The 22,620-nt window shown below is 36.9% G+C and overlaps 1 protein-coding gene and 1 long non-coding RNA gene across 6 annotated transcripts in view; one reads left to right on the top strand and one right to left on the bottom strand.

Moving 5' to 3' along the window:
* The window catches only part of LOC311438190 (protein SIX6OS1), a 30,347-nt gene extending 9,097 nt beyond the window's left edge, over nt 1–21,250 (bottom strand). For 2 of the 5 annotated variants that reach the window (XM_084522300.1, XM_084522303.1), the window contains exons 1-9: nt 20,999–21,250; nt 17,015–17,071; nt 16,628–16,684; nt 13,679–13,805; nt 8,999–9,088; nt 4,335–4,522; nt 3,844–3,886; nt 3,310–3,430; nt 2,673–2,767 (exon numbers count right to left, since the gene is read on the bottom strand). In XM_084522300.1, the coding sequence (XP_084378426.1) occupies nt 2,673–2,767; nt 3,310–3,430; nt 3,844–3,886; nt 4,335–4,522; nt 8,999–9,088; nt 13,679–13,805; nt 16,628–16,684; nt 17,015–17,063 (770 nt within the window). In that variant the 5' untranslated portion in view covers nt 17,064–17,071; nt 20,999–21,250. Of the gene's footprint in view, nt 1–2,672; nt 2,768–3,309; nt 3,431–3,843; nt 3,887–4,334; nt 4,523–8,998; nt 9,089–13,678; nt 13,806–16,627; nt 16,685–17,014; nt 17,072–19,808; nt 19,915–20,099; nt 20,749–20,998 lie in introns of those variants that run through there. The other 3 variants (XM_084522299.1, XM_084522302.1, XM_084522301.1) reach the window with 2 other exon arrangements.
* LOC311438191 lies at nt 20,689–22,214 on the top strand. Its single transcript, XR_014693976.1, has 3 exons — nt 20,689–20,828; nt 21,485–21,576; nt 21,687–22,214. It is a non-coding gene; the product is annotated as an uncharacterized lncRNA (long non-coding RNA).
* Nucleotides 22,215–22,620: the final 406 nt, after the last annotated feature.

The following is a 22,620-nucleotide window of genomic DNA, read 5'->3' as shown; positions in this document are numbered from 1 at the left end:
GACAAAAGACAAAACAACAGCAAACATTTTCACTTGTAGGGTAATTATCTGTGTATGGTAAATAGCCTTTTACGGAGTAGAAAGACAAAAGTTAGCAGAACAATTTGGCACAGGAACATTTACCATTTTTATTTTAATAATGTTTTATTTTATTTTCTCTTTGGCATTCCTGCTTGACGCCTCTGTGCTTCTAGCTGCAACATCTGCTTTTGGCTGACTAAGCAAAACTACTCGGAATAACTGAAGATTCAAGATTTCAAGAAAGCCAGTCTTCCTGGTTTTCTTGAAATTTTTCATAAATGAAAATAAGATAAAAAATATGATGAACTTTATAAGGTAGCATGGAGTAAAGTTAGCAATACTGCTGGTTAAAACATACCAGTGCTAGAAGCACTGGTTAAGATATCAGACCTAACAACACATTAAACTCAGGTGCATGCTCAACTGTGATCAGGAATGCACCTCAGTCAAATAACAATGATGAAAAAGAAAAATCTTTACCAATGAAGTTGTATACACAGTAAGTGCTGAGCTGGACAACAACCTAACAAACTACAGAAATCACCAAATATATCAAACAAACCAGAAAAAAAAAGAAAATAAATAAATAAATAAATTAAATGTCTATTTCTTTTATTTACAGCAATTATAGATGTTACTTGTGTCAAGAACGAGTACTATGGGAAGTAAGATGTTTACATGACCAATTATCTTTAAGATCAGATGTGGAAATCTTTAAACCAAGGAGTGATAAAACTAGAGCTAAGCAGAGAGCCCTGGCTAAAACTGCTCACTTTGTTCAGTGTGGCTCATTTGGCCACTTTATCACAATCATCATTCAAAAATGAATTGAACAAGGCTGCTGCTGATGGTTATGATTTAGATTGCCATTAACCTTTTTTTTTTTTTTTTACACAGGTTAAGATGCCAATTGTGTTTTTACAAGTTCCTGGAATCAGTTTCTGTGTGTTTTTGTAAAACCTAGCAGACAACTCTCTATATTTCTAGAAAATTGCCATACATTAAATAAAGTTTTATTTTACAATATATATCTATTCAGAAGAATGTATCAAATGTATCAAAACTCTCTTTCCATCCTTCTTTTGTAGCAGAAGATGAAGATACCTCCTGCTTCTTCACAAAGATCTCTTTGCCTAGGAGCCACAGTGTAGTGACTGCAGAACAACTCACAATAGACTCCTCTCCTGCCTTTAGTACCCATATTCTGCTGTTATATTTTTGTACATAGTCTTGAGTCTGCGAAGGTTTTAATTCATATGACTCATTATCTTAACACATTTTCTGTTTGATTTCTTTTTACAGTGATTATAATCACAGATTAATAAAATTCTGATTTTTAACATCAGTGGTTACTTCTATGCTTCTGTGATCGTCTTAACATTAGTTAATTCTGTGCTTCCTTTTTCTTTTAATATACTAATGCCAAATAGGGATATTTTAAAACAATTTTTACAGTTTTCCACAACCCTTTATGCTGAGGATATCTTTGACAAGAACAAGCTTTCAAAAACAAAACCATTAATTAGTAATCAGGTTGTGGTCTGATACTATATGCTATATCTCACATACATGGAGGTTAAAGAGAAATGTGAGTTGTAATAGCACAAAATGTTTACAGAAACTTATAATCATGACATAAGCCATGGAATTATTTCTTTGATAAGAGCACCAAAAAGATCTACTTGTATGCAACCAAGACAAAACTTCCGGTGAAAGGAAAAGCACCTGAAAGATCCATGACAGAGATAAACATACAACTGGAAGGTCTAGCAATGCACCCTATGAATTTCTTTCAATTGAGTGTTTAATTGAATACTTTTTACGTCTCCACACCCCGAATATAAATCTACTTCTCCTGCCATTTTGTTTCTGCAGACTGAACATACTTGGGTGCCTCTGAAAATTCCAAGGAAGTGTTTCCAATCTTTTTCACCTAGTCTTACAACAAAGTGGATTTCTTGCTTCCCTTTGTTTCTAAGATCTTGACAATCATAAAAAGCTTAGAAGGCAGAACAGGTATAGGGCTTTAAACCATGAAAAAAATAATTCATTTGATTAATTCAGGGATATAAAAGCAGATACTAAAAACCTAAAATGTCCCTATGAAAGGAGCTTAGAGAGTTAAGATGGCACATTTCTGTACACATGGTCCACTAAATTCCAATTCCAAACTCTAAAAAACTTCTTTTTCAAGAAGACCATGATGTAAAATCACTTGGAAGACTTTTGGACTTATTTTAAGTTTAAAACAGCTTTTGGTCTAACAGGAACAGTTTTAAGGGCGATTTTTTAACACTTACAAGAACTCCAGATGAGTGCAAGATGGTCCTGATGGTGATTTCAGTCCTTGTGGTTGAGCACAAATTAAAGTGAGTCCAAGTTGTAAATGATAACTAATTTACTAAATGATTAATCCTGTCTATGAAACTTTCACTCATTCTTCTTTTTAAGAACCAAATTAGGAGTTAAATTTCTTGAGTAATTCAGAGCTGAAGACGAATGACATTTGTAACCATGACTCCTTTTCACCAATTATGTGTTTAGTAGAGTTAATGCACTTTATTTCTGACTACAGTCACTGTAAATGTATCCAAAACCTTTAAAACTATCCACACAGATGTCTGGATTAAAGCAAGGGAATTTAAACATACCTTTCCTTAAAACTCTTTGGCTTCTCTAGACTTTTCAGATTTTTTCCTTCAACCATTTCTGAATCATTTTGATCTTCTGTAGTCTCTTCAAATCTCTTAAAAGATAAAGAACAGATAAACATAAAAATTTGGAAAAAAAAAATATGCTGCAATTAAAATATGTGCAGTACAATTAAAAGTTTTCTTAAGAAGGAAAGAAAAGGAATTTATGCAATTCTTACTGTAAAGCATATTTAGTTAAATACATTCAAATTAACAAAACCTTCTTAAAAATAGTAGGACCTGTGAAGGCAGTATACTCAAGCCCTGTGTCTCCCAAAGGAATAGTCCTGTTATATTTTGTTGAGTATGCTCTGGCACTGTTGAGCTAACATGAAAGTCATTGCACACAGGTCCTTGAGAGAATTATGGTGTAAACTGAGGTCAACAGAAAGCAAGCTTTAAGAGCCTTTATATTCATGGACATCTCTTCTCCAAGAAAACATATGTGATGCTATAGAAAAATAATTGCCAATTCTGATATCATCCTGTTGGCCCATGTGCTTGAAAACGTACTTTTTTTGTTTCAGCAAATGACAGTATAAACACCTACATATATAAAGCATACTTATATAAAAGAAAATTAAAATGCCATTACCTTTTTAAAATAATTAATTTTCATTTCTAATTCCTCTGCTTCTCTTTCTAGTTCAACTGATTCTTGTGTAGCAACTTCAGCAAGCTTTAACATTTCCTGTGTTTTTTGCCTCAAAGAAGCACTTTCATGTTAAGGGACAAACATGGCAACATTATTTTTTTCAAGCACTGAATACTAACAGATCCCTCACAGTTCTATGCTTTAACTGAAAATTACACAGCTACAGAAAGCTCTGACAAATCCACATTTCATAGACAAGTCTCGAAATCTAACTTCAATTAGTCTTCTCCTACTTAATGAAGCATTTTGACTGATATGTCATTAAATGAAATTTTACTTTCTTCCCTCAAAAAGCTCCCATAAAACTTAACTGAAGAATATTAATTGAGCTTCAGTTTCCTCATGGGGAAATGCCTACTAGGGCCACTCTAAATATAAATAAACAATTATTATATTTTTTTAATAAAAACATGTGAAAGGTGAATAGAAACTTTCCTCCCCATAAACCATATAAACACTGTGCATTAAGGATACATATGCAAAGCCCAGTCATTAAAGGATTTGAAAGGAACAGGCTCTGCAGAAACAAAATTTTGTTTCAAATCATTAACAAGTCTAATTTTCTTTACAAATACAAGCTAAATTAACGTTTCAGGAACACTTATCATTGCTAAGTGTACGTAACAGAAACAGCAGTAATACTGAAGGTAATGCCATTTAAAACAGAACAAAAAACATACATGAAAAATAAATGTACATTTTTGAAAGTCTAGTTCTAAAGTAATTTGGGAATGTTTTTACCCCAAGAAGCCTAATGGCAAATCAGCATGTGTATTTTAAAATCTTGTTCCGAATCTCAATTTGCTACATTTTTTTTCCCTTAAAAATGGTGTAACAAAAAGAAGAATTTTTAATCAGCTTAAGAGAAATTGTGATGAATCAGTTAGTGGATTTCTATACAGCATTTCTAATGTGCAGTACACTAGCAACAGGCTGTACAGTTTAAGCGTTGATAATAATAGTACCCAGAATGTCCGAGCAAGCGTCTTCTTTCAATTTATATTGTTCAGACTGCTTCAGAATTCTGTTTTGGATTTCTTCAATCTCTTTCTTTTTTTTGGAACACTCCTGTGCAAGAGCAGTTTCTGCATACTTTTCACGGTGTTGCTCCAAAATCTCTTTATACTGGATTATGTAATCTTGATACATTTTCCTATAAAATAAATCACAACTTTTTCCACTTATTAAGCTATTGTTTATCAGGAAAAAATGCCTAGTTTATGGAATCAGCTCAATTAGACGCTGTTGTTCTGCAACAAGTCATATTACTTTTAGCATATCACTATTTCACAGAATCACAGAATCACAGAATTTTCTAGGTTGGAAGAGACCTCAAGGTCATCGAGTCCAACCTCTGACCTAACGCTAACAGTCCCCACTAAACCATTTCCCTAAGCTCTACATCTAAACGTCTTTTAAAGACCTCCAGGGATGGTGACTCCACCACTTCCCTGGGCAGCCTGTTCCAGTGCCTCACAACCCTTTCAGTGAAGAAGTTCTTCCTAACATCTAACCTAAAACTCCCCTGGCTCAACTTAAGCCCATTCCCCCTCGTCCTGTCACCAGGCACGTGGGAGAACAGGCCAACCCCCACCTCGCTACAGCCTCCCTTGAGGTACCTAAGAAGAGCGATAAGGTCGCCCCTGAGCCTCCTCTTCTCCAGGCTGAACAAGCCCAGCTCCCTCAGCCGCTCCTCGTAGGACTTGTTCTCCAGGCCCCTCACCAGCTTCGTCGCCCTTCTCTGCACCCGCTCAAGCACCTCCATGTCCTTCTTGTAGCGAGGGGCCCAAAACTGAACACAGTACTCGAGGTGCGGCCTCACCAGAGCTGAGTACAGGGGGACGATCACCTCCCTAGCCCTGCTGGTCACACCGTTCCTGATACAAAAATTTGACTCTCATTGTTCTCTTCCAGCTATTTTCATGGATCATTATACTGGACATAACAAAGAATACATTCATGATATAACAAACAGTCGTTATTTTGACAGGAATGTAGACCATACCATGTCCAAAGGTAGCTCAACAGATGACAAATGTTTCTTCCTTCTGTAATTATCATGATACTCATATCAAGCCAAATTCTGTGCTTGTGTTCACTGGCACAACTCCAGTGTTTTCAGTGGAGCTGTATCAAACTTACACTAAAAGAGGATTTGGCCTAGCGTCCAGTCTTTACAGCAGCCTGATGCATCACTCAAGAGCTGCCTCCAAGGAAATGCTGAGCAATATGAGTCTGATTCATGGAAGCCTTAAGCATACACATTAGTGTGTGTTAGTCCTAAAACAATAGCATTATCTATGCTTAAGGTTAAGCAAACGTTTAAATGTTCAATTGGCAAAGAGCCAGAATACTCTTTTTTTTTTTAGGACTGCCCTCAAAATTTAACCTACACTAATACAATTTCACTGACATCGTGTTAGTACATAGCTACAAATTACTGAAGTAAGTAGCATCAATTAAGAGGCCCCGTTAAGTAAATGTTCGTGACATCTTACAAGTTTAAATAGGCTTCGAAAAAAAATTGCTATAAAAACAAATAGCATAACAAGCAATTGGATGTAATTCATCACATAAGGCTGAAAATTGATCAATATTATGCTTGGAAAAAAAGAAAAAAAGAAAGAAAAACACTTTTGCACACAGCAGCCATCATCTTGTGTTAAATCAATGACAGTGACTACATTGGAAAAGACTTTACTTGGTCTGTTTTCTCATTCAGACAAGGAATTTACAAAGATAGATTGCTAATGACAGATCAATATTCAACTATCTCATTGGGAAACATCTTTTGTTACACCAATAATGATGCTAAGCATAACTTTTGTTACAGGTCATTTCCAGTGCAGAAGTAGTATCTTTAGCTGAGTAATTAACAACACTGAGTAATTAACAAAAGAGCTAGTTCTAGTTCTTAATGTCACACACATTTAATGTAAGTATAAACCTACTGGAAGTCTGTATTTCCCAAATGACAAGTCTTAATTGCTTACAGTCTTTTAATAGTATGAATAACAACCATAGTCCAGTATATTTCTCTCTGCATTTGAAAGCAAAAGCTTAATAACTCTTTAAAATGAAATTAAGTCATTCATTTAAAATGTTTGTATTCTATTCAACCTCATCCTTGACCAAAAAAAAGGATGAATTTGGACATATGTAAAATACATAATAACAGTTGACAGAAATAATTTATGCTGATGGTACACATTTATAAAGACCTACCACGGCTCCAGACATATAGCATATATCATTAATACAGCCTGGTCAATTAACTGAGAAATAAATATTACACAGAGTTGAGATTTGTGTATACTGTATCAGATTTTCAAGGTATGAAAGATGGAAGATATTTAGCTCTGTTGAATGTAGTAGATGCTACAAACACTAGCTGAGCAACAATGAAATTTGCAGATATACAATTAAGAATGCATTACAAATAAATGCGAAAAAAAATATATCAAAGTCATATAATTTGTTGCAACTGGTACATTTCAAACTTCTGAAAATAAACCTCAAACTTTGAATGCCTTTCCCAAAAATGTATTTTCCACAGATAAATATTTATAGCCATATATAGAACAGTGTAATAGTCTTGAGAAATTATCGCAATTTTTAGTATTTTTCCTAAGTAATTCACATCCTCCAGTTCATGTAGCTAAACATAGGCTATCTAGAATTCAGCACTGTTCACACTAAAGTCATTATAAAAAGTTTTAATTTAATGTCAAAAGGAAAAAAAGACAACATCCACAAAGCTCCTGAACACTACCTTGATAGTTATTTATTCCTCTTTCCTTTTTTTTATTGTTCTTTCCATCCTGAAAATATCATTTATAAAACATGATACATAAGTGATACTTTCAAGATGAACTTCCAGTACTACGCATTCTTATATGTTCTTGAAACTAATAATAGAAAGAAAACAGAATGTTTTTAAAACCTCCACAGTAAGTGCTTAATTAAATGTAAATTGATCTGCCCATCTTTTAAAAACATCTTTCAATTTAAAGCAGCATGCCTTGAATATCCACTTATGCCAGATAAGATGGGCATTTAGCACATGAAGTTTTAAATATACTTATTTGTCTTCCTAATTTATATATTTAAAATTTGTTGACTGCACATCTTGCTAATTTGAGTACATAATTAAATGCTTCAGTACACAGGAACTGTATTTGAAAGAAATATCTGAAGACCAATTGTGAAAAATATATAAATTAAATTCATTTCATCATTTATAGTCATGGTGTCTTATAATTAAGCTCAGGAAAATAAATCAAAAAAAAAAATGGGAGGTTGGAATTGAAACTAGTTATCTAAAGAAGCAATTCAAAAGTAATGATTCTTCGGCTTGTTAGATCTAACTAGAAAAGGCCAAAATGGCTTCATCATATAATCATAGAAAGGCACTTTGGCCTTATTTTTCACCAAATATGGAGCCCTAAAAAAGAAGACATCTATTTCTGCTGTCTAAAACTACTGGAAAGAAGAACACATATAAAAGAACAAAACCAACTTAACTGTAGCTATCTACAGTTACATCTCTAAATTGGTATTTAGGTATGTAGATGGATCTGTCATGATTTTTTCAGCATAAGGCTGACCAATCTCTTCCCCTTCCCAAGCAGATCAGTAAAGGTGAGCAGCCTCTCTAAAATGAAGATCGCTTTTATATGAGTGTTAAACAATACTTCACAGGGTTAACTTTGCACACCCCATTTTGAAAATTTCAGTGAAGATTTTCAGGAACTGTTCTTTATCCTGTTCAACGTAGGCAGCTACATTCCATAACAAGCCATTTCTTTAAAATGTAGAAATTAATTAGTGAAGATGAAACTTAAAAGAAATGCCACTTACTAAACAAAATTGAACATGTAATTAATACTGACAAAAACCTTACCCACAACTGGTCTTAAGATGATTATGGAGCAGGCTTTCCTTAGGCACTTACCTTATTTTTCATGATTATTCATTGAATGTGTATGCTTTGTAGTTATTTTCAAGAATATATAGAAGTATATGATTATTTTTTTTTTTGCGTATTCTAATAATCACATTCAATTCATATTCACAAATAAGAAAGGCTCAAAATTATCTGAATGCATCTGTTGTCTTATTTAGTGCATATATGAAAGTAAAGGCTTAGGGTCATTTACATGATGCTTCTGAAAAAAACAGAACCTCTCTATTTTCCAAAAAGTCTTCCCAAACCTGAATATCTGAAATACACTATGTGAAGATGTGTCACAATAATGGTTAAAAAAATCTTTAGATAAAACATGTTCCGGCAAATGTGGTCAAATATTTCATATTTCTGCCAAAGCTGAAATATTAATTACCTTTATTTCACAGGCTTTTCTTGAAATTGTAGGCAATTCAACAATGTTATGAAAATTTATGATAGACAGTTAGGAAGCAATTGAATTTGGAAAAAGCATATTTTATCCTTTTTCATTAGTAACTAAAAAGTAGCTGATGAACTCATAATAATATAAACCAAATATACTTTTATTACACTGAAAAGTTTACCAAAACTTTCTGATGCAGACTGCTTTCTTTGCTGATCAGCTTAGAGAAGTTAATAGACACTACTGCTAGAAACCTCATCTCATATGATCACAGATACCTCTCATTTTCTGTAGCTTCTTGCAAAACTTCGAGTTCATTTTTCAAATATTCTTCATGCTTGCTAAGAATTGCATAGGTGGGCTTCCAGCTGTTGAGAAAGTAGAAAAAAGTGTATAAATGGTCTCTCCTAATAAAAAGGCATTTAAAAATGAAAACATCAAGTTACTTTGGGTAGCTAACTAGAACAATTAATGTTTTGAAAGTCAAACATAAATGGTTTTAATGTAGAAAGCTTTTACATGCATACATTTATTTTCTCAAGATTTTAAGTTGCAAATTCAAGAGTATATATAGGATTAGCAATGATTATAAAGCACTTTTTAAGGGATAGAGTGAGCTTCACAAGCTTTCAGGACCTATGGTGCTAAGCATTTAGGCATCAAAACACAAATTTTAGGTACTCAGAACAGTGCCACCAGTAAATCCTTTAAATGTGTATGTTCTTGGAAATGCACGCTGCTTTTTCTCAGCAATATCACCAGCACCTATCTCCTACTTAAATGCAAGCAGCAGCCACCAACTCAGAGCTTCTTCCATTTGCTAAGCAAGTCCTGCTCAGAAAACAGCCAGAAAGAGATGTTGCCTTTCAGTACGATAACCCAGAGACTGCAAGTGCTGACCTGGAAGTCTGGAGTCACAGATTTCTATAGAGCAAACTAACAGGTCCACTTTGCCTCCTCTCATATGGTTCTCCAACAGCCTTGAAACACAAATAATCCATTTTGTGTGGGTTTTGTGTGTTTGGTTGGTTGTTTATAATTTCAGGAGCCTCATATAATTTAAGAGCTATGATGCAGCTCACCAAAGTGATGTTCCCACAGCAGGATGCTGTAGATTAGACTGAAATCACAGCAACTTCAGGAAGTTCAGGACTTCAGGACATGATGGACTTAAGATTCCTGACGCTATGCCAACAGTACTTTCTCAATATCCAGGTATTAAAGATGCCTCTTCCCTGAATGTGGGCACTCTAGGAAACAGGCAGGTAAACTCTGATTCAAATGAAATTAAGATGTGATCTTTAGGAGAGGCATATAGTGGGTCTTTAAAAGGAAAACAACCTGCCTGAAAAAAAAAGATAAATACGGCGCATGAACCATTAGGGCCTGGATGTCTCCTACCTTCCCAGCTGAGATACCAGCTATCAGAAAAGATGTTTTCACAAAGAATTGTAACGACAGATTGCCAGGGTGGGGCTCAATTATAGATGGTGAGAAACTAACTTAGAAATCTTCAATGCATGGAGCCTTCAAACAGGGAGTAATCTTTCATTAAGACTGAACAGACACCTAAGTGTTGTGATGTGAGGGAAGAAACAGAAAAATTAAATTTAAGCCTATGGAGCTAAATAGATTATTTTGCTACTGACATTCTTCTCATTCAGAGAGAATAATCTCTGTAGTGACAGGTTGTAAACAGCCAAATTCTGAGATGCTGGGAGCTGAGATTCAGATGATGGCTGAATCATCTGGGCTACACTGGTACAGAGATCCCATTTACAATGAAAAAGAAGCACATTCCCTCCAAGTGAACCTTCTACAGAAAAAGGCAGCACAATCACTCTCTCTGGTCAGGGCTTATAACTATCTATAAATACAGCATTTGTCTAGAACACAAGCTACTCTAGGGCAACACAAACACCTACAATGAAATTTGCATGGAACTATCTGTCCTAGGAGATGTGCACGTAAGAAACAGCTTAAGGAAGACTTACATAGATCCTATTAAAGATGAAGATTGAAGAGAGAAGAAGAAAACTATAAGCACCTGAAGCACAGCTAGCTAGCGACCAAATAAAACTGGAACAGGAAAGATACAGGTCAAAAAAAAAAGTTACATTTAAAGGGATGGAAATCAATGATGAGGAAAAGAGAAATGGCAATACAGAACAAGGTTACAACTGAACAAAGCAAGCAATTCTCTACTGGAAAGTGAGAGCAACTGAGGATATATGGTACTGTTTACACCGTATATTCACAAGTACAGCACATAAACAGCATTTTGGGATGTGAGTATACCCTGTGGTTCAAAAGTGGAGAGCTTGTAGCATGCAATCATACAAAGTAGGACTGTGCATTTGCACAAGCACTCCAAAGCTGGAATAGAACAAAGGCCTTACAATTAAATTGCTGAAGTCCAATAACCCTGAACAAAAGATAATGTACTTCAGGTGCTGAAAAACAACAACATATAATCAACTTTTATAACAGCCTTAAAATTTGTCAACAAAAAAAAAGCTGAATGAGAAAGTGCAGCATACATCCAGGAAAGTTAGCATTATTTGGCACAAATTGTTTGAAGCTACAGTGATTAAAAAGTAATTACAAAATGCTACTTCACCACACCTACCACGAATTCAGCAAAAAGCTACACTTTAAAGAGGTCAGACTTTCAAAAATAGAAACCAACAGTATATGCATAAAAGTGCACTGGCACACAAACACTTTTCTTCTTCCAGAAAACTTTGTATCTTTCTTTGGAGGAAAACAAATGAGCAATGAAAAAATGATCAATGAAAAAGTCATGGAGCTTTTGTTAACCAAAGTGCAAACCACGTTGTGTGTTACAATTTGTATTCACACCTATTCAGCACATACACAAAAACCATGAAGTATGAAAACCCAACAGAACAATGGAAAAAGGATAGAAGTAGTCTGATCTATTAATTTGTTAAATGCATCACTGTTTCATGGAGGTTCTTGGTGGCTATCACATTTATTTGTCTTTCCTTTCATTGGCTAGGGTATAAAAGATCTTTATTCACACTAAACTGAAAGCACTAAAAATTTCCTGTGATTTAGCAAGTGGGACAAGACAGAAGTTTCTTTTCAAACTAGCAACATTCTGAGTTTATCCGCCTTTATTTCCATGAATTCTCACCATTCTTGAACCCAAATACAAACACTAGAAGAGAAATTTCAAAAACATATAAGGAAAATAAACAGTAAAATTGGAAAACATCCCATCAACTGTATTTCACCACATATTCTTGTTTTGGGATCAATATTTCAAGTCTGAATCACTCAATCAACTAAATATTTTTAAAATGCCATCGTTTTTCTAAGAATATGTATTCCGTTTTTGTCCCTGTGTGCCTTCAGTTCTTTGTTAAACAAACTAATATGGATCTTTGTAGAAAACACAGTAGTGTCCCTATATGTCTCATGTATTGTATTTTCTGTAAACTTGTTGCATGTAAGAATCCAGTATTTTGTTCAAAGTCTTTGAACGTGCTTCAGTATGTTTATGATGCCTAGTAATCCAGACAAAAATTAGTTTCTTTGAGAGCTCTATTGAGTACTACTGGCAACTAAATGTAATAATACTTGTCTTTGAATCAATCAACTGTGAGGACAATTGTGACTCGAAAACAATATCTGAATTTACAAAATCGACATTAGATCATGTTCAGTGTATATGGAGCATCAACTAGATAAATACCAGAAGTTTAAGATGATTCTAGTACATAAGGTCTTTATTTGTCTGATCTCGTAGCCAGGGCTTGATTATTGCAATTTTCAGTACGTTGTTAAACAACATTTTCAATAATGTAAGACATGAAATATCATCCTTCTGCAAGCATAGTCTTTGTATGAATAAAGTACCCATGAATGAGCCATTTCTCATTTTCAGTCTCTTTACAGTAATGCCATTGATTATTCTTTTTAGGACCTCACTCAAAGTCCTTTGAATTTAACGATTAAAAAATAGGTCAGATCCTTAATTCTACCCTTGTTTTTTTGTTTCCATATTTGCATCACGTAACAGTTACAACTTCAAAAAAAGAGGGAAGTAGTGTGAATGATTTCAGTAATTTACAAAAGTATTAGAAGTATCTACATTGTGCTGTAAGCAAGAATTTAGTATAAAAGAACACTGAGATTTTCTTGTCAAGCTCAAATTTTTTTCCTAACTTTTCATGATAAAGCTATGAATCATTACAGAAAGGCAATCAATTCAAACAGCTACCAACTATACCCACTTCAGACACTATTGATTCCATTCTTTCTTCTGTTTTCAGATAGTTTGAAGTAAACCTAAAGAGGACCCTGCTCTATCTTCACTTCTTTCTTATTCTTAGAAACACACATATTCTCCATTCATATCCTGCAAATTTTTTTCAAATCTGCTATAAACATTTATTTTCAAGCACTTATCTCTAGATACAGTTTTGCAAGAAAACAAAAAGGATATGCTAACAAATCACCACTTCAGCTGCCAAGAGCTAGACAGACTTTAGAAAGATGAATACTGGGATGAAAAGACAGGATTACATCATCTGTGCCAAATTTTCTGTATTGTCAGATGTCTACATTTGTCAGAACTCCAATGTATAAAAAATTAGAAAAATCATGGTTCTAATGTTCATGTTCAACCTTACTACCTGAGTTTATTAGCATGCTGCAAAGATGGTACCTGTGACCTTTGAACATTTTTATTCTAATAAAGCACTAAAACAGGCAAACTTAAACGTAGCCTGTTTTTCTCTGATTTATTTGTTCAGGGGATGGATAATACTGCAATTCTTGTGCCTGATTCACAGCCTAATAAATAATTGGAAAATACTAAAGTTTTCTTTTATATCACTCCTGTCTGAACACACATATTCTTATACTACTTGCTCTGTGACTTTCTTAATGCCACCTATGACTACAAGTTCAGCTTATAGTGTACTTACGCGTTACAGCTGTCCTTACTATTCTCATTTTGCTTGCGTAAATCAGCAATTGCCTCGTTGCTGGTATTTATATTTTCCTTCAACCTAGCAATTTCATTCCTTTTTTCTGTGATTTTTACAGAATACACTGAAATATAAAAAAAAAAATTAATATGGGTTCTTTGTGGTTTTTTTGTTTGTTTGTTTTGATTGTTTGTTTGTTTGTTTTTGTTTTGTTTTGTTTTTTTCTTTCAATACATCCATGAAATAAAAAATCTACATTCAGGAGGAATCAAAATTTCTTCCAAAATACTTGGACTCAATAGTGCAGATGAGCGGACAGCCTGCAATTAAACAAAGCACCAACAAAGTGAGTGAAAAGGCTTGAGCTGTGTGGTACCTTAATTTTCATTTAATATTATGAGATTGGCTTTGGAAGGAAACACTGATGCCGTTTTTGCATCCCCATCTGCATAGAACTGAAGTAATTAATAGTGGTAGAAAGTAAAGCGCTCTTATTAATAGTTAAAGCTGACCCTTGTTTTCTCTGGAGGCCACAGAAGTACATGTGTCTGCAGACACTAGAGGTAGTATACAGGAAAACTGGAGTGTAAGCCACTTTGCCTTTGCTAATGCTGGCATCTGGGGAGACTGATCGGAGTACAAAAGTTGCTTGAGATAAAGGTCTCTTTTAGACATGTTTTCTTTTACAGAAGTCCAGAAATACAAATGTTTAGAATGGGAAAGCTGACTTCAAGAAGGGAAAAATAAAAACATCATTAACAGCGTACTAAAAGCATATACACAAATGACTGCCGAGATCAGAAACAGATAAATCCAAATAAAAAAGGAATTTGCTCAGATTGGAAACCTGTAATATAAGATAAATTGATGTATTGAGTAGCAGATAAAAGTTAATGAGGAGCATGCAATGCAATGAGCACAACTAGGTGTACGTTTTTACTCTGTGCTGTTTATTTATTCTTTCCTACAGGGTTTCAGAACTGCTTGTGCCAACTCTCCCTTGCCATCATGGCTGCCCTGATGCACTGTAAGACAAAGGCAGTGTCCCTAAGCAGAAGTCACTCAATCACAGCCATCCTGCCCTCCTCATCAATTACTGTTCTAGAGCTTCAAGTCATCCTGAAGTTTGGGCCTGGTTTTGCAGTACTTGCTACATAGTCACTACGCCACCTGGGTTGAAACCAGTAAAGAACACCCATCAGAGATGAACATCAGTCAGTGAAGAGGAAAAGAATCCCAACATATTTTAATATCTTAATAACTTGGATTGCCTTAACTTAGCATGAAGCAAAACTATTGGACAAGCAACATACGCTTAATTTCTGCAGAAAAAAAGGTGTATTTGAAAATAGCCTGCAGATGACGTTTTGAGATTTACCAAGATATAACACAATTATATTTTTAAAAGTCTATTATATAATCAAAGCTACACACTTAACATTTCATTTAGAATTTTCTATAAATAAGCATTTCTGAAATAAGTGAATGAGATCCATCCCACCCAAGTTTACAATACAGACATCTACATCACAACTAGACACACGTGGCACCAGCCACACTCACTATGGAATGACAGAGATTTTTTTAAACCATACTTTATCTAACCTACTTTAAACTCTCACTTTAGGATGAGACAAATCACACCCTAGAAGTGAATCTTTCTCTCCACTGATTATAGAGGGACTCCAGCCAAAAAGTCTGATGACTCCTACACCAAAAGTCAGAGGCTGAATGACACAACTGTTCTTCTGCCAAGTAATACTTACACAGAGACTAAATTAAATCAGTGGAGCTATTTCTGGGTAAGTTTTTGAACAATTTAACCCAAACATTTAGAAGTTCATGTGTTACTTGTGAGTTCATGCCTGTATAGATATTTCTGAACAGAACAAAGCAGCTATAGTATGTTACTACATGGGCTTTGGATTTTCCCTAGAACCATCCTAATTTACAAAATCTTACATAAACTTTAAGACAAGAAACAGCTCTAAGTTTAAATCACATGACCAAAGAGTTAATACAGAATTCTAGATGTAACAGATGTAATGTTATAGATGTTTTAAAGTTTAAAATACTTCAGTTTAATATTGATAAACCTCTAAATATATAAGTACTTGCTTTGACATATCAATCAAGATTATTAGAAATACAGGAACACCAATCAGACCCAAATGCTCTCTTATTCTTCTTCTTTAAGGGTATGAACTTCAGTTTCTACTTATGGGGTACCAGTGATGAGCACTGATGTCCTCAGGTCATCTAAAGAATAGTTCCTCTACAGCCATTCCCGTAACTGAGTGATGCACACAGCAATGTGGTAAAACAAATCAGTCAAGATCTAAGATCTAATATGCTGTTTTTTAGTCCTAGGTAAAAAGAATTGCATGTGGAGCAAGACTTTCCCATTGGGATTACTGTTTTGGAGTCCGAATAAAATTTCCAGCTGCTTGACTGCAGAAAAGAAGAACCAGGCTTGAGTAGGTCACAGCAACTGAGAGAACTTTCATTATTATAGGAAGACAGAAAGGGAGAAGAAGCAGTGAGGCAGAGGTCCAAATCTGGGAAGAACAAAAACCATGAAGAAAGAAAGGCAGGCAAGTGGCAGATGTATCGAGCAAGCACAGCTGAATCAAAGAACTGCCAGTTACTGTGAGGAGCCACAGAGTAAGAGCAGGAAATGGTGCAGCATGAAACTGGCTGTCCATGAGACAGCTGAACAGCATTAGCTAAGAGTCAAAAGCAAAAGCAGAGTCTGCTAGGGAGAATCACCAAGTATTGATGGCAAAAGATGAGGTAGGGTGAGAGCAGGACACTGGACAGCTTTCATTATTAAGCTTGCTTCCGCCCCTGCAACTCAGAACATGTACCAGGACTAATGAAACAAAAGCAGTGTACTCAGTGATACAAATAAAATGGTTATTAAAATGATAACTTATCACTACTCACAATTTATCTGTTGATTAACATGTTCCTTTGCATAAGAAGTTTGCTTTAGCTGGAAAACTGAAAAGAAAAATAAATGCTTGTTCACATTTACCTACAATAAACTGTGAAATAAATGTTGTGCAATATTACCTGCACACACCAATAAACAAAGATTTTAACAAGATATCTAAAATTACCCCTTCAGACAAGCAGTTTTGCCATTAAGTAATTGATAGCGCCCTGCTTCATAACCTCACAGTGAACAAAACATTATGTAGGCAATCACCCAAACCTTAATACTACAGATTTGCTTGTTTGAATTTAATGTAACTGTAAAAAGCTGAAAACGTCGCTATATGAACGGCAGTAGTAATTTTCGGTTAAAAAATACATAATATAATGACCTACCGAACTCGAGCAGAAGTTTATCCAAGTTGCTTAAGAGCCTGTCACTCATCACGTAAACTACAAAAGAGAAATGCAATTCACGGACTTACACAAGCAATCCAAAGCTTTATTGATACAATAAACAAGTCAAAATTGTAAGACAATACCACACGTTTTAAGATAAAAGGAGTAAAACAGTTTTAACCTCAAATGAATTAATTATCTAATCTATTTTAGTGGAACCAAATTTCTCACTGATTGTGGTAATGGGTTTACTGAAAGTCTAAGCCATAGTGAGGAAAAAGGAAGTGTATAATTTGGGTAAAGGTTCCTGGAGCAGCTCTAACCTTGAGAGGCTTAATGTTCTTAGGAGGCGTGGAGAATGCAAGAAAAGATGCTTGTGTACAAAATGTGTAGCCTCTACTCCAGCTGGTTTACTAAGCCTATCGACCGCAATGCTGGTAATGGAAAAGCTTCTTATCCATTCTGTACGCTCCTCCTGGAGTAATTGTGAAGAACGTTTAAATCAGAAGATGTGTATATAAGTGTGATTAAAGTCACAATTCACATGCAATGGAAAGTGGATTATTACAAATTCATTCTTCTGTTTGTGTAGTGCTGCTATGTGCAGAAGTTTAGTTTTTTTTTTTTTTTTTTTTTTTTTTTTTTTAAATGTAGTCACATCATCTTGCAAAAAGGATGCAATCACCATCAGAACATACTGAACCCAGGTAGTTAGCTCTGACACACTTAACATTACGCCAAGTTATTTGAAACATGACTGTCCCACAATGGCTTCTTTATGGGGGGAATACTTCCTTGGGTTGTGTGTAAAAAGTAAAACCACAATCAATTGGTGATGAGGATGATATCCAGGATAATTGGTGATGAGGATTTATCCAGGATAAAGAAGAATAGAAAACAACTGCAGAATTTAACTAAAGTGGCATTAAGACTACATACTGTAGCACTGAGACTGTTAAATCATGGGAGGCAGGAAAGGGGGGAAGCATTTAAAGTGCTGGATGTTTGACAGAAATGAATTTGGCTAATAGTTAAGTGAGGATCAGAACACCTAATCCAAGAGACTGGATTAGAACAGGCAGTAATAAAAACTCTGAGAAAGAGATAACAGCTTTACCAAACACATTTAAAAGATTGGTACCCTAGTTCCTGGTGCCTGGAAACACTTCAGATAGCAAACAAAACTAAGAAAAAAAGTCCAGAAGTACTTCAAACCACAGGTCAATGCAAAATATTTTTGCTTTTTCAAGATGTGGAAAAAGAAGTCATTTCTTAGGATGTAAAAAACAGTTGGGAGCATATATTAAAGATCTGTTAAGTTTGCAGCATGCAAAATGAAACTATCACAGTAAACTGTTGACTGATGTGTATCTGACCCTAAATGTATTTAAGTAGACACTGCTAGTTAAATATCCTTGGGAAGTATATGAATTTCAGGAAATCTGTATTGTAAGTAAATTGGGAGTCAAACAGCAAGCACCATGTGGAAAACGTTAATGGCTTGTTTATTCCTTCTCTAGAAACAGTTTAACAATGTTTGTTAGTTGTTTCCCTGACAGTTCCTATAAAATCTGCAAGAAAATGGGGCATACACAGGAGTTATGCAGACGTACAAAAAAAAAAAAAAAAAAAAAAAGACTTTAAGCACATAGGAGCTAAGAAGTTCTACTCATTGCTATATAAATCACAACATGAGGTCCACCCATAGAGCAGATTATGCAACTGCTAATTATTAAGATGAAACATACCATTTACTCCTTTAAAATAGTTATGATACATCTTAGTCTTTGAATGCTTTTGAAAAAGAGAGAAACAGAACTAACGAGAGAGGGGTGTTTATTCCCTCCCCTCTGGTTTCACAATACAGTTTCTTTAAAGGGTAAAATTGCAGAAAATGATAGTGCTTCTGAAAGCATGTTTATGTAAAACATTTATATTCTGGACTTTATTTAAATGAAGTATTGTAACTACAAATGACAAATGCTGTCCTGTGTTATACGTTCAGAGGACACATGTCCCTGGTAGAAAGGGCTAAGAGATTCAACTACTTTGGTAATCTACAGGATTACTGTAGATCTTAAAAGCAGCAGTAAGCACCAGCCTGCAACAAAAGACGCTGGACAACTGATTTTGGACAACTGATAACTTCCACGATATGACTGTCCTAAAGGATCCTTGGTCCTACTGGAGAAAAGCTGCATCAAACCATTAGCCAATATTGGATGACAAATTAAGATGTTCTCATATGAGGCTATTATTAAGTCTGAAAGAGGTACTAAAGAGCAGAATAATTGCTCCATCAACTTCTGCTACAGCAGAAAATCAGGCGTTTTTAGGAAAGGTTGGGATACTTACTTTTCCCAAAGCAATTAAAAATCAAAACTTTTATCAGACGTCGTGATTAAATCGATAGCTTTGGTAACAATGTATTTGTCATTTTTCTCGATCTTAATGCTAAAGTGTGAGGAATATTTAATACATATATTCAACAGCTTCAAACAGTAATACTTCATTTCTAATGGATGTCTCCACTTAATGCTGCCAGTGATATTCAGAACGCTGCCAGGAGAAAAATGTTACTGTACATCTTGCATTTTTGTACCACATTAATAAATGTAATTATATGAAATTCAACTGTGGCAATGAAGTTTCATGCATTACGAGATTGCATTGACTGCAGAAATCACAAACAAATTGCCTGATTATCTGCCGGAGTATCTACCTATTATCACCATACTAACACTAATGCAGTACCTCTTAGCAGACTTACAGATGTAGTTTCATATCCCACCTGACAACATTACTTGGTTCTTCATTAAAAGGTGAAAAATACCCATAAGCTAAGAGAAAAAATCCTTCCTTAAAATCAAATGCCCAGCGCTCAGATTGAACCATGAAGGCATCCTTTACAAGTATTATCTTCCCAGAATAAGCTGTGATGTATGTGTTATTTATACGACCCTTACTCCTTCGAATTCCGTTATGACGCTCAATTCTACACATTGCTGTGCAAAACCACTATTTTTGTTAACTTTATATAAATCATTTTAACTCCACCAAGGCTTTTGAGATCGAGGCGTACCTCTCCTATGTTGTTCATTATCCCTTAACGCTCTTACGTGAGTGATTGCTTCTTGAAATTTAGTTGAGTTCACATTTCTGGGCTAAATTTTATGTCTGCAAAAAGCCTGTGGCTCTCATCGTGCTGTTACCCTCCTCTGCCCCTCTTCTGCTACATCGTTTGAGGAACCCGGTAATGAGACTTGAACACCGCATTCAAGGTGACAACTGCTGCAGTTTTCACTGCTTACAACAACACCGGAGACCTTTCCTGACTGATGACAATTCCACAGCGCTAGTTACTACATCTGAGTTGGCATAATTGTATGGCTCTTCATTTCTGAATTCGCTGTTTTTAACACTTTAAACGCCTTGCCACCGTGCCTCGTGTGCCATGCCTTCATTGCGGGCGCGTCTGTCGAGTCCTCCCGGAGTTAAACACCTCGACTGACGCATTTTACCTAATCGGGCACATACAACTTAGAATCTATTGCCGTAGACGATTCTCTGAATTCCTCTAAATAAAAAAAAAAAAAAAAAAAAATTAAGCCGATTTTTGACTAAATTGTAGGGGAAAACCCGCCTTGCGGGGCACCTGACGGCCCGCGGCTGAGCTCCACAAAATGGCCGCGCAGCAGCGGGTGCCCCCGACGGGAGCGGGGTGACGGGGTCGGGTCGGTCAGCGGCCGCTCCGGCTTTTAGGGGGACACGGGCACCTGGAAGGTGACCAGGACGTGGTGGCCCTAAAGTGGTTAGAGACACTGACATTAGGGGAAGGACGAGGGGCGCCAAGACAGCTATCCAGGGCCTGAGCCCCGGCCATCAGGTGGAGGGAGCGCGGGGCACCACCACCGCCTCGCTCCCTCAGCTTCGCCTCCGCGGCCTCGAAGGGAAAAAGAGGCCGACCCTGAGCCAACCTACCCCGGGAGAAGCCCTGCACCCGGCAAAGGGCCCGTTCTGGGGTCGACTACGAGCCTACTTCTCCCCTTTGCCTCCCAGAGAGGCTGCAAAATGGCGGGGCAGCGCCCGCCTGTCCCCGCCGCCTCCTCCCCTCAGCGCCGCCGCTGCGCGGCCCTCCTCGCCTCGGTGCGGGTGTCCCCCAAAAAATAACCCGTGAACGGCGAGCCGAGAGGGAAGGAGCAGCCTTCCCCTCCTCTTCGGGGAGCCACGAGCGGGTGAAAAGCGATGAGGATGCTCCACCTGCCGGGCAGAGCGAGCAGGCGGGCCGGGCGAGGCGGCTGCAAGGCCCCGGGCGTTTTCCTTGCAAACAAATAAAGGTTTTTTTTGGTGCCACGCATGATTCTGGCCCCACGGGTGGGGGAGCAGGTGTGTTGGAGGAGCCCCCGGCCCTGAAAACGTTGAAAACACAAGTTTACTTTTTTTTTTTTTTTTTTTCTTTGTTTATAGTTCAGGCCCTTCCTGCAGACCGCCTGGTTCTGTTACCTCTTTCCCTGGTGCAATCTGTAGCAACTCTGGAAAAGTCAGTGACTTCACACCAGGTTGGGCAACTGGAGGATCTGAGCCAATGCCTAGTATCTGCTCGTGTTGGTGTTTTATACATTTATCTATCCTGTGCTTGGGGATGATTTCATGTTACGATTTTTCCTAGGTGCCCTCATGCTAGATGAGAGCAGGGCGCTCCGCTTTGCACCAAGCTAACCCCGGAGCAAGCTGAGCAGAGATCACATAAAGCCTTCTTCACATCTACAGAGATGCAGCCCAGCCCTCCGAGGGATTGAAAACGCATTAAAGTGTCATTCTTCACATCCTGGAGCAGGGCTGGAAGGGGAAGCTGCTGGGGGACGCCACCAGCCCCGTCAGCTCCGATTCACGCCACCAGCTCCTGCCCTTGCTGACGGTCTCGCTGCTCGCCTAGAAGTTGCGCTAACAAAATTGTTTGCCTTTATTTATTGATGTACAGCATTACACGGCTAAAATGCACAGCCCAAGCTCGGAAGAGGCTAGAAGCTGATACTTGCCTCCGACCAACTGTAGTAGCTATGGGGTTGGGTTTTATTCCCTGTCACTAAGGCAGAGGGTGGATTTAAAGCTACCAATAAACGCAAGAAAATAAGCTAGATGGGAAAGGTGAGGAGGGTATAGTGTGGAGGGATGGAAAAAAAAAAAAAAAAAAAAAGACATCAGCAATGAGGATGAAAGAAGAAAGGTCAGAGAAAATAGAAACAGGACAGAAGAGACAAACAGAAAACTGTTTCTGCCACCCGCAGCACGGGTGTCGGTCAGATGCGATGCTGCTTTCAGAAGAGTGAATTGAAGCAACAAAAATGCAGCTTCAAAGAGAAATAGCTGACCTACCTGGCTGCCGGTCAGAGCCGGAGGGGAATGAAAAGAGGGAGACACGTGAAAAGCAGCGTGTCCCTGTGGAAGCAGCCTCTGCGCTGCGCTCCCCTCCGCATCTCCCCGGTGTCCTGGAGGGGAGAGCAGCCTCCCTGCCTGGCTCCCAGGGACTCTTTAATTCCTGGATGCCCTTAGGGCCTCCGAAATCACTGTTTTGCAGCCCCCCCTTCACAAATCGTTAAATA

The sequence above is a fragment of the Aythya ferina genome (genome assembly GCF_964211825.1).
Source record: "Aythya ferina genome assembly, chromosome: 5".
Taxonomy (NCBI): Eukaryota; Metazoa; Chordata; class Aves; order Anseriformes; family Anatidae; genus Aythya; species Aythya ferina.
The sequence above is the reverse complement of the archived record's forward strand: the minus strand, read 5'-3'. Positions and strand labels throughout refer to the sequence as shown.